We start from the raw sequence: 15,188 nt of genomic DNA, 5'->3' as shown, positions 1-15,188 counted from the left end.
CCGCAATAATTTATTCACATTTTATTACTATTATTATTACGTGACACCTCCAGGGAGTCCAAGGACTCATCGAGGGAGGGCATCTACAGCTCTGTCTCCACCAACTACAAGGAACCAACGGTATCTACCGCCAACCACCACCACTAGTATTTTTTACAGATAGCAGGATTCACACCCACAGCCCTTCGGCTGGAGAGTGGATATGCTAACCACTCGGCCAACCAGGCCAACTAAATGATATTAATACTTTATTATCAGCTATTTTTATTATTACATGACACCTCCATGGAGTCCAAAGACTCATTGAGGGAGGGCACCTACTCTACGACTCTGTCTCCACCAACCTAAACTACCATAATCATCTACGCCAACGCCATCTACAACCCACCACCACTAAATTTTTACAGACAATCGCAAACATCCATGCCAACGGCGGGATTCGAACCCGCAGCCTTTTGGCTGGAGAGCGGATATGCTAACCGCTCGGCCAAACAGGCCAGCAAAAAATTCCAGTGGGCCCGTCCATTTTATAATAAGGTGACAACAGAATTCAATAAAGGAAATGGCTACACCATGATACTGCTGGACATTTCAAAGGCATTTGACAGAATACCTCATGGAAACCTATTACATAAATTGGAGCAAATGGGAACGAATATGAGGCTGGTGGCATGGATTTGAGGGGGGGGTGATAGATATCAGAGGGTGGTGTATAGTGAAGTAGAATCAAGGTGAATGAGAGTGACTAGTGGAGTGCTCCAGGGCTTTGTACTAGAACCACTATTCTGTAATTTGTACATTAATGATATAGCAGAAGACTTAAAGGGGGGATATTCAGTTTACTGATGATGCAAAACTTTAGTTGCATAGTTGCATTTAGAGGTGATGTAGATACTTACAGGATGATTTAAATAAATTGGCAGTGTGGACAAAGGACAATGGTTGTCAATTCAATGTTGTAAAATGTAAGGTAATGCACTTCAGGATGAAAAGATTACACATTTCATATCATATTGATGGTACCAGTTCCTATATAACTTTAAGTGCTAATATTTCTTCAGATGGAATGTTATTCTTAGGAGTTTTGAATATTGTCATAATACTGACCACATCTGAATGAATGTTATTCGTCACTGTGGGTGCAAGATCATAAATTCCATGCTAGTCATTATTTCCAAAACTGGTACTTTTTTTTTAATTTTTTTGAAGCAATGGTGAAATTATGCCATTGACTAAGTATGTCAATTTAATCTTCTGAGGGTGGTTGCCTGCAATGATAGATTCACCATTATGTGTTCTTGTCATAGCTGCAATTGGGAACTTCTTTGTTGTTTGAAGAGCTTCAATTTTTTTCAGATGGTGATTCTTAACCCTTTCAAATTCTTTAGTAGCAACATTTTTGGAGATGGCATACAGAATAGACCACAGGTCTGTATTTAGGATTTCTGAAAACTCTTCCTATAACGTGTTTGTGACTGAGATGCATTCTTGACTGTGGTTGGTGGTGGTGGTATGCAGTATTTTTTCAAGGAGAAAAAAGGTATGTGGAATTATAAAATAGGTGATTATAATAAATTCAGCAGAGAGGTTACCAAAACAAGCGTTTAGACAGATCAATTTGAAAGAAAATTTTCAGTAGTTTGCCTCCAAAACTGATAGGAAAATTATTTAATGATTTAAAATTTTTTCTGTAGTACTACTTTCCAAAGTCTATTTTTATTATGTGGACTTGTAGAAGAAGAAATAATTGTGGACAGATGAATAAAAGGACTTAAAGTTGATGGTGAAGTGACTGATGCTGATGACATAGTACAGCTGCTTAATTATCACTTTATCAAGGTGTTTTGTGTTGGTGAAACAAGTTTTCTTTCTAGAAAGATGGAGAGGGCCAATGAATTGGAAGTGAATGAAACTGACATTCAGGATACTGTATACTATGGATGTCAACAAGGTAATGCAGCTGGAGTAATTATTTGAGTTAAGGAAATGTGCTAAAGTCTTGCAACTGAAATAGTCCATAACAAGTGAAAGGAGAGTAAACTATTGCCGTATCATTAGGATGATAGTAAAGTTAAGACATCAAAATATAGATCAGTTTGTTTTTTGTGTGATTAAGATTATGGAAAAATTAGTAATAGATTCTATGCATAATTGAACAGATAAGTGTCATTATTTATGGAAGTCATCATGAATTTTTTAAGGAACACTGTTGTTTCAATGAGCTTGATCATTTCTAAAGTAATAAGAGTAGTTGAAGGGGAATGGATACACTGTAACTTTTCTGTATTTCACAAAGTATTTGACAACTTGCCAAATGACAGTCAGATACTTCAAGCAACAAATATGTTAGTTAATTGGCTGAAAGCTGTAAATGGGGAAAACTAGTGTCAAGGAGACAGGACACAGAAAATGGGTTTCCACAGGATTCACTGTTGGATTCATTACTGTTTAACCTTAGCATTATCACTAGATTATAAGCAGATATTATTATCTCCTTCACCTTAGATGAGGTGAAGCTGGGGAGAGTTATTAATAATGCTAATGCGTTGTGGTTCTTCAGGAGGATTTAAATAAGCTGGAAAGTTGAGAGAATTAGTGGAGATGCCAGTGTAATATAGCTAAGCGAAGGTTTTGGACTTTAAGATCCACAGGTGTGTGGTCTGTTGGTAAAACTTGATTGAAGAAAGTGGAGAAGACGAAGTATCTTATGGTTGGAAAAGGAGAGAAATTTTAATTTCAGAGAACATATTGTAAAAGTGGAGAAGACAACAGTAGACTCCTGCAATACTTAGAATCATATTGACCAGCAGATAACATTGTGCTGATTTTGTTATATAAATTTGTGATCATGTCAGATCTGGTTACCATTAGGCTGCCCTCATAGCTGACCGTGGATTGTTAGCTATGAGAATATACTCTACACCATTTGGCACACAGAAAATGAAGGGATCATATGGTTAAGGTATTTAAGTCATGGTGAGTTGTTTATCAAACAAGGGGCTGCATTTAATTCATCATCAGAGAAGGTGAGAGTGCAAAAAATGAATGAGTTATTTTAGTGGTATGATAGAATTTCCAAGATAGTTTTAAAGTGAATAAAAGTTGAGCAGCTCTCAGATGTGAACCGTAGACTAAAATACACAAACATGATTGGAAAAAAAAAAAAAAAAAAATGAAAGAGTTTGAGAACAGGAACCAAACCTCGGAGATTCAGTGGCAAGCCCTAAAGAAAACACTGATTGATTCAGCCAGAGAGGCATATGGTAAAGTTGTCTGTAAAGATAGAAAAATCAGAACTCCATGGTGGACACATAAGAAGTTAGAGGCAGTGAAAGAAAAGAAGAAAGCATATCAAAAGATAAATATTATGTAAAACTAGCTAAACAAGTCATGGGAGGACCTTGGTAAGAACATAGAAAATAATTTCAAGAAGGTGGTAAGATATTCTGGAGGTTTTTGAAGAAGCTCAGAAATGGAGGAAAGAGTGCTGCTGTAAAAGGAATTAGAGATGTTAAAGGTGACATGAAAACAGGAGAAAAAGATATCCTTGAAGTATGGAGTGATTACTTCGAAAAATTGCTACATAAAACAAGCAGTGATGACAGCACAGTGGTAAAAAAAACACTGACCAGGCATGCAGTCGGAATACATATCCATACTTGAAGTATAAAAAGCCATCAGAAGCCTGAAATGTGGAAAGGTAGCAGGAATAGATGACATTTGACCAGAAATGCTCAAGTATGGGGGTATAAAAGTCTTACAGTGGATGCACTGCATAGTTCAGAAAGCCTGGACAGAGGGATGAATTCCAGATGATTGGAGTAGAGCTCTCATTGTGTGTGTGTGTGTGTAAAGGGAAATAAAACTGAATGTGAGAATTGCAGAGATATTTCTCTACTGAGTGTTCCTGGTAAGATATATGCAAGTATACTTGAAAAAATGGTTGAGAAGAATTGTGGAAGAGAAGCTTGGTGAAGAACAATTCAGGCCAAATAGAGGCTGTCAGGATCAGATTTTCACTTAACGACAGATAGTTGAGAAATCATGGGAATATAACAAAGACCTGTATTTAAGTTTTGCAGATCTGGAAAAGGCATATGACAAGGTGCCAAGAGAGAAGCTATTCGAAATGCTACAATTATATGGTGTCAATGGAGCATTATATCAAGCAATGCTTGGTCTTTATTTGAGATGTAAGTCAGCAGTTAGAATTGAAAGAAGTATAGGAAGGTGGTTTAATGTTAATCTGATGTCAAACAAGGATGTACATTATCTATGTGGATCACATTATGAAGGAAAGTGACATTAAACCTGATATCAAAATTGGAGATGTTAATGTCAGCTCTTTGCTTTATGCAAGATTCCCTGACTAAATTGAATAGCTGTTGTAATAGATATGGTATGAAGGTCAGTAATAACAAGACAAAGGCAATGAAAATAAGCAGGAGCATTGAAAATATCAACTGCATTGTGAATGGAGAAACTATAGAACAAGTAAAACATTTCTGTTACTCGGGCACAATTTTTAGTGAAGATGGTAAATTAAATATGGAAATAGACAACAGGATCAACAAAACTGGTATGGTAAGAAGTTAACTGAATAAATTTATATGGAATAAGAAAGAAATTAGCCAAAACACTAAATTAGCTGTATACAAGACAGGGTTCAAACCAGTTTTAACTTATGGATCTGAGAGCTGGGTTAGAAGTAATGCACTTCACCAAAGATTAGAGACCGCAGATATAAGAGTCCTGAGAAAGATTAGGGCATGAACTGATGGCATCAATGGCAATATTGTATTAAAAACGAGGATTTTAGGAAAGAACTTGATATTGTCAGCATCCAGGAATGCATTAGCAGAGCTAATCTCAGCGGGTAGTATGGTCACTTAAACTGAATGGGAGAGGAAAGATTAGCAAAACAAGTGTTCTCTACCAGGTTGGCAGGAAAACAACCCAGAGGAAGACCAAGATATAGGTTGATTGATATGGTACAATGTGCCGTAGACGATAGAAATATAAGATCTGATAATGTTGGAGTCTTGACAAGTAACAGACTGATTTGGAGGAAAATTGTAGATAGGAAGTTAGTAAATTTTTCATGTAGTACTATCATATCCTGTACATGCCTTGAGGGTGTATATATCAGGAATTTGATGATGATGATGAAGAAATCATATTCTTGGTTTAATCATTTATCCAAGTGTAAGCAAACAAGGTTTGCATGTGAAGTAATTTCACGATTTGGCAATTTGATGATGATAAAATTTGTAGTGTCTGTAGTTTTCCTTCTGCATAAATCTTAGTTCTGGAGATAGTTCTTGATTATATGTCTTTTTTCATTATAGCAAATTCATAGAGACCATAGAAATTATTTGTTATCGTGAACGAGTTGATTAAAATAGTGTTTGCTATAGTGAGAGGTGATTATATGAATGTGAAGGATATTTTAGAGTATTGTAACTGTAATACTTTCTATTACATTTATGATTCTAGTAGCAAGACTTATACGTTGGTTAGACTTAACTGGTAATTAGTTTACGGAATTAACAATGCATATAAAGTATATTAATTAAAGGTAACTTTAATGAATAACTTCTATATTTCGGCAACATCACATTGCCATCTTCAGGCAATGTGACGTTGCCGAAATATAGAAGTTATTCATTAAAGTTACCTTTAATTAATATACTTTATATGCATTGTTAATTCCGCAAACTAATTACCAGTTATTACATTTATGCTTATGAGGAATATTCCTTTTTCTTTCTGCTGATTTCCTGTTCTGTTTGGGTTATGGAAGAGATATAAGGAAAGGGGAAAAGGAGAGCAGATGCATTAGGAATATAAGACTCACGCCAGGAGAGTGACTAGAATGGTGAGGAAGGCAAAACTGGAATTTGAGAAGAGATCGGCATTAAGATCCAAAGAAAATCATAGGGAAATTTTTAGCTTTGTGGCTAGTAGGAGGAGAGATGTTTGTTGAAGAATGACATTTTGGGATAAAAATGGGAATAGAGTGACTGCTGCAGAGGGCATAGTGGAGTTGTTCAGTGAACAATTTATTGGAGTATTTCATCCTGAAGAAATAGGTTTTAATAATAGAGGGATAGGGCAGGTTTCAGGTGCAAGAGGAGAGTGTGTTCCAAATACTGAGTACTCTGGATGTCAGTAAAGCTGGGAGTCTGGATAGTATTTCACCATGGTTTTGAGAGAATGTGCTAAAGAACTTACAGCTCTTTTGACCTGGCATTTTCAATGAAAGTCTGACTACGAGAAAGCCCAGGGAATGGAAGGAAGGTAAAATAGTGCCGTTGCATAAGGGCGGTAGCAGACTGGAAGTGTCTAATTATATGCCAGTTTGTGTGTCATCAGTAGTTAAGGTCTTGGAGAAATTAGTGAAGGACCATATACAGCCTTGGGTACATGAGGGTAATGTTATCTGTGAGAATCAACATGTATTTGTTAAGGGGTGCTCTTGCTTTAGTAATATGATTGCCTTTTATAATAAAGTGACAAGAGAGCAGTTGATGAGGGAAAGGCCTATACTGCCATTTTTTGGATTTTGCAAAGGCATTTGATAGGGTACCACATGATAAGCTGATACTTAAGTTGCAGCACATGGGTTTAGATGTCGGGGTTAGTCAACTGGATTCAGGATTGGCTGTCTGATAGGTATCAGAGAGTTGTGTATGGTGGGACAATATCAAGGAGGTAGAAGGTTACAAGTGGGGTTCCACAGAGTTCAGTACTGGGTCCTGTATTGTTTATCAATGACATTGTCTATGGATTGCAAGGGGATATTCAGTTGTTTGCAGATGATGTGGAGCTGGGCAAGGTTATTAGTAATAGTGCAGATGTGGCAGCCCTTTAAGAGAATTTGAAACTGGACAGATGGGCAAATGAACTGGAGTGTCTGTTTAATGCAGCAAAATGTAAAGTCTTGAAATTTGGGATACATCGATGGTAGGCTGCATACTCAATTGGAGGACCTATACTGGAGGAAGTAGGGGAGAGAAGAAATTTGGGGGTGATGATTGATAGAAAACTGAAATTCAGGGAGCATATTCAGGGAGGTAACCCAAAGGATTGCTGGAATATTGAGGACACTGACCTACAGAGATAAGCGTTATCATTCCATTGTATAAGACACTGATCAGACCACACTTAGACTATTGTTCTCAGATTTAGTCTCCAGGATTTGAAGGGGATAAATTAACTGTGAAAAGGGTACAGAGGCAGATAACAAAGATGGTTTCAGGACTGTAGTACCCAGGGAATGAGGATCAGCTGAGGGAATGTGGACTGCAGAGTTTGGTAGATAGGAGAGATGATATTGTTAGATCCTGAATGAAGGAGTCTTGCAAAGAAATCATTCATTCAGAATTTAACATACTAAATATTACTAATTAAAGAGATACCTGCACATCAGCATATAATTATGAAGATTTCCTTCTGTTATGTGATAATATATGTTCTGTATGTGCTATATACTGAAGTTTATTCCTGTTTAACTGAATTCAGAAGAAGAGAATTTTGTGTTAGAATAGTGATAATTGTGTAAAGGAATTGTTAAATTATTTGTAAATCCCATTAAGCTCTCTAGTACATTACGAAATTTGCAAACAGATAAGAAGTAGTAATCCAATATAATCGTATGTAATCTGTATTAGTCGAGCGTTGCAGCTGAGGCTATACCTACGCGGAAAGTGACATCAGAACGACTACCTGGAATACAGTAACCTAACAGATTAGGGAGAGTGTGGGATCACCCAAGGGACACGAACTGTGAGGTTTGTGTGGTAGGGTGAATAAAAGATGTGCATGCCATATTACGGAGCTTTTTTCTTCTTCAGTCCTGGATTCCAGTTTTAGAAGGTTTGTCGGGTGATTCGTGAGAGAGCGGTGGGTCGACTACAGTGATGTCGAATGATGAAGCCTATTCCTGAGAATGCTTGAGGATTTCCAAGCAAAGCTGATCGTGTTACGACAGCCTATGCAGAATAGAGCCTTCGAATAAAGTCCCATCGAAGAGAACGGAGGAAATTTCCTGCTGAGCAGTAGAAAGCACACCACAGTCTGAAAGTGATTCAAAGAAACGCATAGTGCATCGCCAGCATAGAGACGGCTGATAACTATACAGTAAGGTAATCCAGATCTACATGAAATGGAGGCATGAAATCGGAAAGGATCCGGTAATGTAAAAAATTTCATTCTATGTTAAAAATCACTTAGAAGAATTAGAATTTTGTGTAAACTAAGGACACTAATAGAGAACTTTTAAGTGAGAATTTGATTGAATTAGTTAAGACCCCGTGGAACAAAGAAGAATTGTTGATAGGCAGTATTTTGATTGAGAATGGCTAGGCTTGACTAATGAAATTTAGAATTAAGATAGTTATTGATAGAGTATTAATGAAAGTGTTCAATGTGTGCACTGTGAATAACTTGTGAAAGGAATTATATCCTAGTAGTGTTATGCTTACACTTAATCTTATCTTTTCGTAATTGAAGGATTTAGCTTACTCAATTTCATTGTTGTGATTTAGTATGAACCTTAACCTAGAGTGAGTTTTGTTCTATTGAGTATTTGAATTTTCTTAACTGTAAATGTTTTGTGCTTTTCCAATAAACATGTTTTGTACCTTGTACCTGAGTTTATGCTTGATTATGAATTCAAACTGCCACTTATGAAATAGAACTTTTTGGCGGGAAGGAATTAGATATTATTGCTTAAGTGAGATTCAGGTCACGACTGCTAACTGAATCTGCACAGCACTGGCATAAAATTAATTATTGTGTGTATCCCTTTTGAATTTAGAATTGTTTCCCTGAACAAGAGTCTTCTGTTATAGGATATTGGCTGGTGCAGCAAAAAATAAATTTTGCCAATATCCAAAAAGGAAATAGTACTGAATTAATATTTTAAAGACAACAATAGATTAGAAAGTGGGCTATTTAGAGGTAGAACAAGGTAAAATATAGAATTAACAACCACATAGCAATGGCACAGCCGGCAGGATTGTATTTGATCCAAAGAAATAAAAGAACTGGATCAGATACCGTGAGTTGGTCTTCGATCTCATACTCAGCAATCAGGATTTTGTGAAAAGGAAAAAAGGGAGGGAGCTTTGAAGTTTAAATTTTGTATAAAAGTGTAAGCCAAGCGTGCAAGAATGTCTCTTCCATCTAGTTCGGATCTGAGCGAATCAGAAATTTTTAAAGCATAAAGCTCTAGCAGATTTTCAGAGAGGAGTGGGAAAACTGAAAGTTTAAAAAAAAAAATTTTAGAAAAGGAAAGGGCCTTTGTTAGATCTTGAATGATGGTTCTATCAAGAATAGAACTGCACCATTCAAGATTTAACAAGAACAACAATATCAAGCAAATGCACACTTGTACTCTTGGCAAAACAAAACAGACATAATATGTGAAAATGCAGATGTCAACTTTGCTTAAGAAGGGAATTAAAATATAAAGGAAGAAATTTAATTCTAAATTAAAATGAAATCGAAGAAGGAAATAAGTATTAGATTGTACTATGTTTAAAGTATTGTCTAAAATGGATGGAAATCTTAAACTTTCAAAAACATCAATATTAAACTATGCCATGTATAAAATCGCATATTGTCTTGCGAACGAAAATTCAAAGGTTGCAGTTTGACCACCAAAGATGACGTAACAAACAATGAGTAGGCATTCGTGGAATTCCTTTTTGGGGAATAATAAAGCGTCTTAGACCAGCTTGGAGTACAGAAGAGGGTGTTATAGAAGAGTTTAAAAACGAACTCGCATGGCTTGAGACTCTCTCTTTTGGTTCCTGTGGTATTCCCTGGTCGCGTGTGCCCTCCATGTGGGTTTCTGGCTCATAGTTCTGAAGAGGGCCAGCATGGCTGATATCTGATAAGATGGCATAGCGGCAACGTGTATCCAGTTGCTGAGTGGCGTGAACCGAAGAAGTTTAGCATGAGATGATGGCAGTGTTTTGAGTTTTGGCTGTCGGTTTGGTTCTAACCGATGAGAAAGCAGCAAAGAATTCCCTTTGAAGGTAAATTGTGTTTAAAAGCAGCAACGTGAAAAGTTCGTAAGCCCAGAAGAAACAAGGGGCTAATTCTGGAGACAAGCAGATCACCATCACAGAGGGACAATCCATAACAAAGAACATACGGAAGGATCGAGAAATCGTCTAACAAGGCGGTAACGTACAAATCTTCATTTTATGTATTATCTATTAGTGACGAATGTGTAAAATGGACTGAGATTAGAAAAGAAGATAGTGAGATTTTAGAAACAGTTTCCTGTGTTATGTGGATTGAATTGGACTGGTGGTCTACATTCATAAATTGTCTAAACCCAAGTTAATGTGTATGGGCCATTAGTAACAGTAATCTAGTTTGATATCGGGAGCCATGTTTGCGATTTAGATGAATCATGAACGTGTATAAATAACTTGCCTGTTTGATTACCATTGTCTTGCTTTACTTGTAATTTAGTATTGATCTTGATTAGCTTTGAATATATGTTGTTCAAATTGTAAAGTTCTTAGATAATTAATAAACATGCTTTCCCATGTATACCTGAGTTTGTCTGAGTAAGAGATTGAATTTTACCTCACGAAAATATCGAACCTATGCTTAGAGGGATAAGGAGAAATTTAAGATTGTCAAGGCCATGACTGTATACTGAGAACTCTGAAATTTACTTACCTACTTAAACTAATTAATTTAACTTAGAAGAAATCAAGTAATACTTGATTTCTAGGAAGGTTTCTCTGTATAAGAATTTCTATCCTAGAGCTCTGACTGGTGGCAGCATAAACAAATAAATTTTGTTAGAGCTCAAAATGGGAAATGGCCCCAGAAAATCAGTTTGGAAGTTATATCTCAGTAGGCACAAAGGAGAACAATAGAGGTGAATTATAGGCGAAAACGACGACGTAACAATATGATCAAGACTTTTAAACTGTTGAGAGGCAGTTACAAGGTTGACACTGGGGAGTTCTTTCACTTGGTGGAACAACAGGAAGGAGCGATGACAAGGGGCCATCTCTGGAAGTTATGAAAGGAAGCTGTGAGCAAGAGCGTGAGGAGTGGTTTCTTTGTATGCATTGCGTGAGAGAATGGTGAGAGCAAGAATGGTTAAGGAGTGGCATGATAGACTGTGTTTCCTAGGAAGGTCCTCCCATGATGAGTCTCTTGAATCCATGGAGGCCTGAATAATAATAATAATAATAACAACAATAATTTTTCATGTATGAATTCTCATGAAGTTTATAGGACATACTCATACTTGTATTAGGTTATTTGTACAATCTTTTGATGTGATTTGTAATTTTTTGTACACATTTTCAGGTAATGCTCTAGTATATTTGTCACATGATTCTGTATGCCTTTTTTCCTTGTGTGAAAAATTTCTTGGTTGCATTTAATGAGTTTAGCAAATGTAGATCAAAATCAAAGTTTGTGTTAAAAGTTGAAATGATACTAGTTAGTATATAAAGATAATAAATATACAGAAGTGTTTGGTTTTGAGAAGGTTTGTGGTTTTATGTTTATTATAATTATGTTCAGTAATTTGTTTATATTCTTTTATTAAATTATTTTAACATTTAATTTGATTTTTCTATTATTACAGATGTAAAACAACAAGTTGAGAATTTACGTTTATCACAGAAAGCTCATAAACAGCAAGAGCGCTGTAAACTTAATCGAGCACAGCTTATTAGACAGAACTGTGTTTACCATTATCAATCAAGTGTCAAGAATCCTCGTAGAAAGGATCGTTGGTTACATCATTCAAGAGTTTGCAATAATCGCAAATGTTAATGCATTTACATTTAGTATATCTGTAGTTTTTGTATTATATTTTATCTCAATGTATTGCGAAAATTTTTACTAAGAATCGCACAAAAAAAAAAAAAAAAAAACCTAGTTAAAAGAGACTATTTACACTGTTATTTTGTCTGACACATCTCTACCGTCCTTAAGTAGTTCACAAAAAAAAAAAATCATATTTAATGGGAGGTCCTTAAAGTGAATGAATGGTTTAATATGAATACTTATTAATATATTTTATAGTGAAAAGTTGTTGTGTGTAGGAATGAATGTAAAATGCATGTTAGATTTGTTTAGCATACAATTTACAACATAAATTATTTATTACACTAATTTGTATACAATTTATGTATTTTCTCTTTGTTTTGAATTGCCGATTGTAGATATTTTTTTTTTACTTTCGAGAGGCTTGTATAAATGTGAGAACAGTTAATTCACTGCCATTTAAGGTAATCTCCCCTATATAGCACTTGAAATATATAAATATATATAATAACCGTGGAACAATATTTTTGTTTGCTGCTACAGTGCAGTTGTTTTGTTTTATTTCACTTTAAAAGGAAATTACTTTTGTTTGACAGGTATCGAATGTGAAACTAGAAAGAGTGAGGAGAAATATGCATTAATAAGTGTTCTAATTTGTATTTCCTGAATATATGTTATAGTGATATAGAAATTGTTCAGGTAATTGTAAGTTATTTTATGGGGCTTGTGTTATTATTGACATATGACAAATATTAATATATAATCATGACATGAAAGTAACCTTTCACACGTGTAATGAAATCATGTGATATCCTTAGCTACTGTAGATGTAGGTTAATTTTTGAGAAATTGATTCAGAAATATTCATTGATAATATTATCATTCCATTATTTAGTACTCTAGATAATTGATTAGTAAGAGAATATTGTTAAGATAACCTGTGAATTGCTGTCTGATGCATAAAATGGAAAAACAAATAGGATGAAAAAATAGTATCCAATTTTATGCCCTTTGTAAAATATTCCATTATTATGAGTGTTTAAACTGCTAGTTAAAACCTTCATGTTTGAAATAATTAGCATGGTTGAGTTGGTTTTTGAAGGATTTATAAATGCAGATGTGAATGTATTAATGTAAATTTTGAAAACATTTGTTTTAGTAAACATTAGTAAAGATATGGAAGATATTGTATTTTGTTAGTACTCAAATTGAGAATGGAATACAAAACATATACTCAAAAATTAAATGACGTCTTTTGTCATTTGATAAAAAAACAAAGGTAACTTCTTTTTTTAATTCTTCTTCTTTAATTTCGACATATATGCAGTCATTCTGTATAATCTTTTTATACAAATCATATTTAACTACCACAGTGTCGGCAATCTCCATTTTTTTTATTTCATTGTTATTTTAAACTATTAATTTTCATGTATTGTCGCAAAAATTTTACTGTGTAATTAATCAGCAATACAACATACAATTAGCTCAATATTTGAAAATTGTAATTTTTCTCCACTTAATACTGTGATTATTGTATTAAGGAAAAGTGAAAGATTACTACTGATTATAATCCATGTAAATACTAATAACTTGGAAATAACAGTTTTAATATTAACACATTTGCTATTTAAGTATTTCTATTATTTTAAGAAACCAATTTTATAGGTCTTATAGTAAAATAGTATATAATAGTTATAAATATTGTAATGTTTACTGCATATTCAAGTGATAATTATTTTAGGTGGAAGTATCAAGATGTTTTTTTTTTTTGTGCTCATTTTAATGTAGAGAATAATTTTTGTGTGTGTTTTATATATGATGTACATAATAGACTTAGACTGAGTAGTGAAGTGTTGACTATCAAGATTAATTCATGCATGTATAATGCTCATTAATGAGTCATTTTGAACAGTCATTATTTTGCAGCAAACATTAAACCTTCTTAGTTTTTACAGATTACAATATTTGTGACTTTAATCCATCCATCTGTACTGTATTAAAAAAAAAAAAAAAAGGCTATCTGCATTAGAATATGGCCATTTTTCAAGATATATCCAAGTGCCTCAGAGTTAGAAATAATTTTTTTAGTTAATTGCATATTAAATTTCTGCAGCTGTGATCTATACATTTGATTTTCTGTTGCATTTCAGTAACATTCTAGTAAATTTGCAGAAGAACAGCTTCAGTGTTCTATTCACATAAGGCATCTATATAACATTGTTGATATGTCTGATTTTAATTTTGGTAGTGTCTTAGATCTCAAGTTGAAAGGTTTGCAAAACTGCACAAAATAAATGTATTAGTGTTAATTATATTATGGGATTCTATTTATTTGTTGTATTAATATCTATGCATTATTTAGATATTTTCTAAAGAGAAGTATCTTGGCATGCTGTAACATATATTACCTTCAAGATGTATACAGTAATTTTTTTTTCCCCTTAGGGGAATAAGGCATTATATGTATAATATTTGTGTTACTATATGTCAGATTTATTTTATAATATATGAGAAGGATGAAAGGTTAACTTAAGGAATGAAATTGGCAAGCACTGAATTTTAAATCTGTATATGCTGTGAATGAGAAATTGTAAAACTAGCGATTGAATGTAAAAACCTTTGATGTGCTCTATTTGCTTTCACAAAATGGAAGAAATTGTGTATAATTTAGCTGTAATAAAGCATGCTAAAATGTTTTTTGTAATTTTATTTTAACTTATTTTCTGACATGTATACCCCATAGTGTACAGGATACTATGCAAATATATATTTTTTCAACATGATTTGTCAGGTCACCAATATTATTAAACTTGACATTTCAGTCTTCTGAAGTAGTGGTTCTCGAACTTTTTTCAGACTGGCACACTTGGAAGTGCAAATTTCTGTCATGGTGCACCTGTGTTCTTAATGCTGGTCTCATGCACACACCATTTTTATTAAATCATATATGATTCTAGATCAAGCTCTCATACCACACAACCATAACCAATCATTTTAATCCAAACAGCCCATGGTACTTGATGTAATCATTGTCATATTACCATTGTTAATGGTGGTGTTAGTTTAGCATTTGCAGCAAAATTAGTAAAAGACTGGTGCAAGTTTTTATACAAATATAATTGTATAAAATAGCAAAAGTGCACTTGTAATTTGGAGGAAAATATTTTTTTTACTATCAAAACTTATTGGAACACCCTATTTGTCTCATAACACACTGAAAAACACTGTTCTGAGGCATACTATTTGCTTCAATCTAGACCAGAACATGTCTTTTTGTGACATCAACACCTGTTTTGCACATCTTTTCTCTGCTATTTTGTTTATGGTACTTCATATTAGTGCTGTTAGTCTTTAATGGTGATGAGAGATTC

The 15,188-nt window shown here is 34.2% G+C and overlaps 1 protein-coding gene across 2 annotated transcripts in view; it reads left to right on the top strand.

The window, feature by feature from the left end:
• LOC150097071 (uncharacterized) overlaps positions 1-14,513 on the top strand; it is a 71,052-nt gene extending 56,539 nt beyond the window's left edge. For both annotated transcript variants that reach the window (XM_090408007.1, XM_090408008.1), the window contains exon 4: positions 11,633-14,513. In XM_090408007.1, the coding sequence (XP_090264133.1) occupies positions 11,633-11,823 (191 nt within the window). In that variant the 3' untranslated portion in view covers positions 11,824-14,513. The remainder of the gene's footprint in view (positions 1-11,632) is intronic.
• Positions 14,514-15,188: the final 675 nt, after the last annotated feature.

Source organism: Typopeltis vanoorti, chromosome 18 (assembly GCF_054136105.1).
Source record: "Typopeltis vanoorti isolate ZY-2024b chromosome 18, IOZ_Tvanoo_1.0, whole genome shotgun sequence".
In the NCBI taxonomy this organism is placed as follows: domain Eukaryota; kingdom Metazoa; phylum Arthropoda; class Arachnida; order Uropygi; family Thelyphonidae; genus Typopeltis; species Typopeltis vanoorti.
Note: the sequence above shows the minus strand (reverse complement) of the source record. Positions and strands in the feature narration are given on the sequence as shown.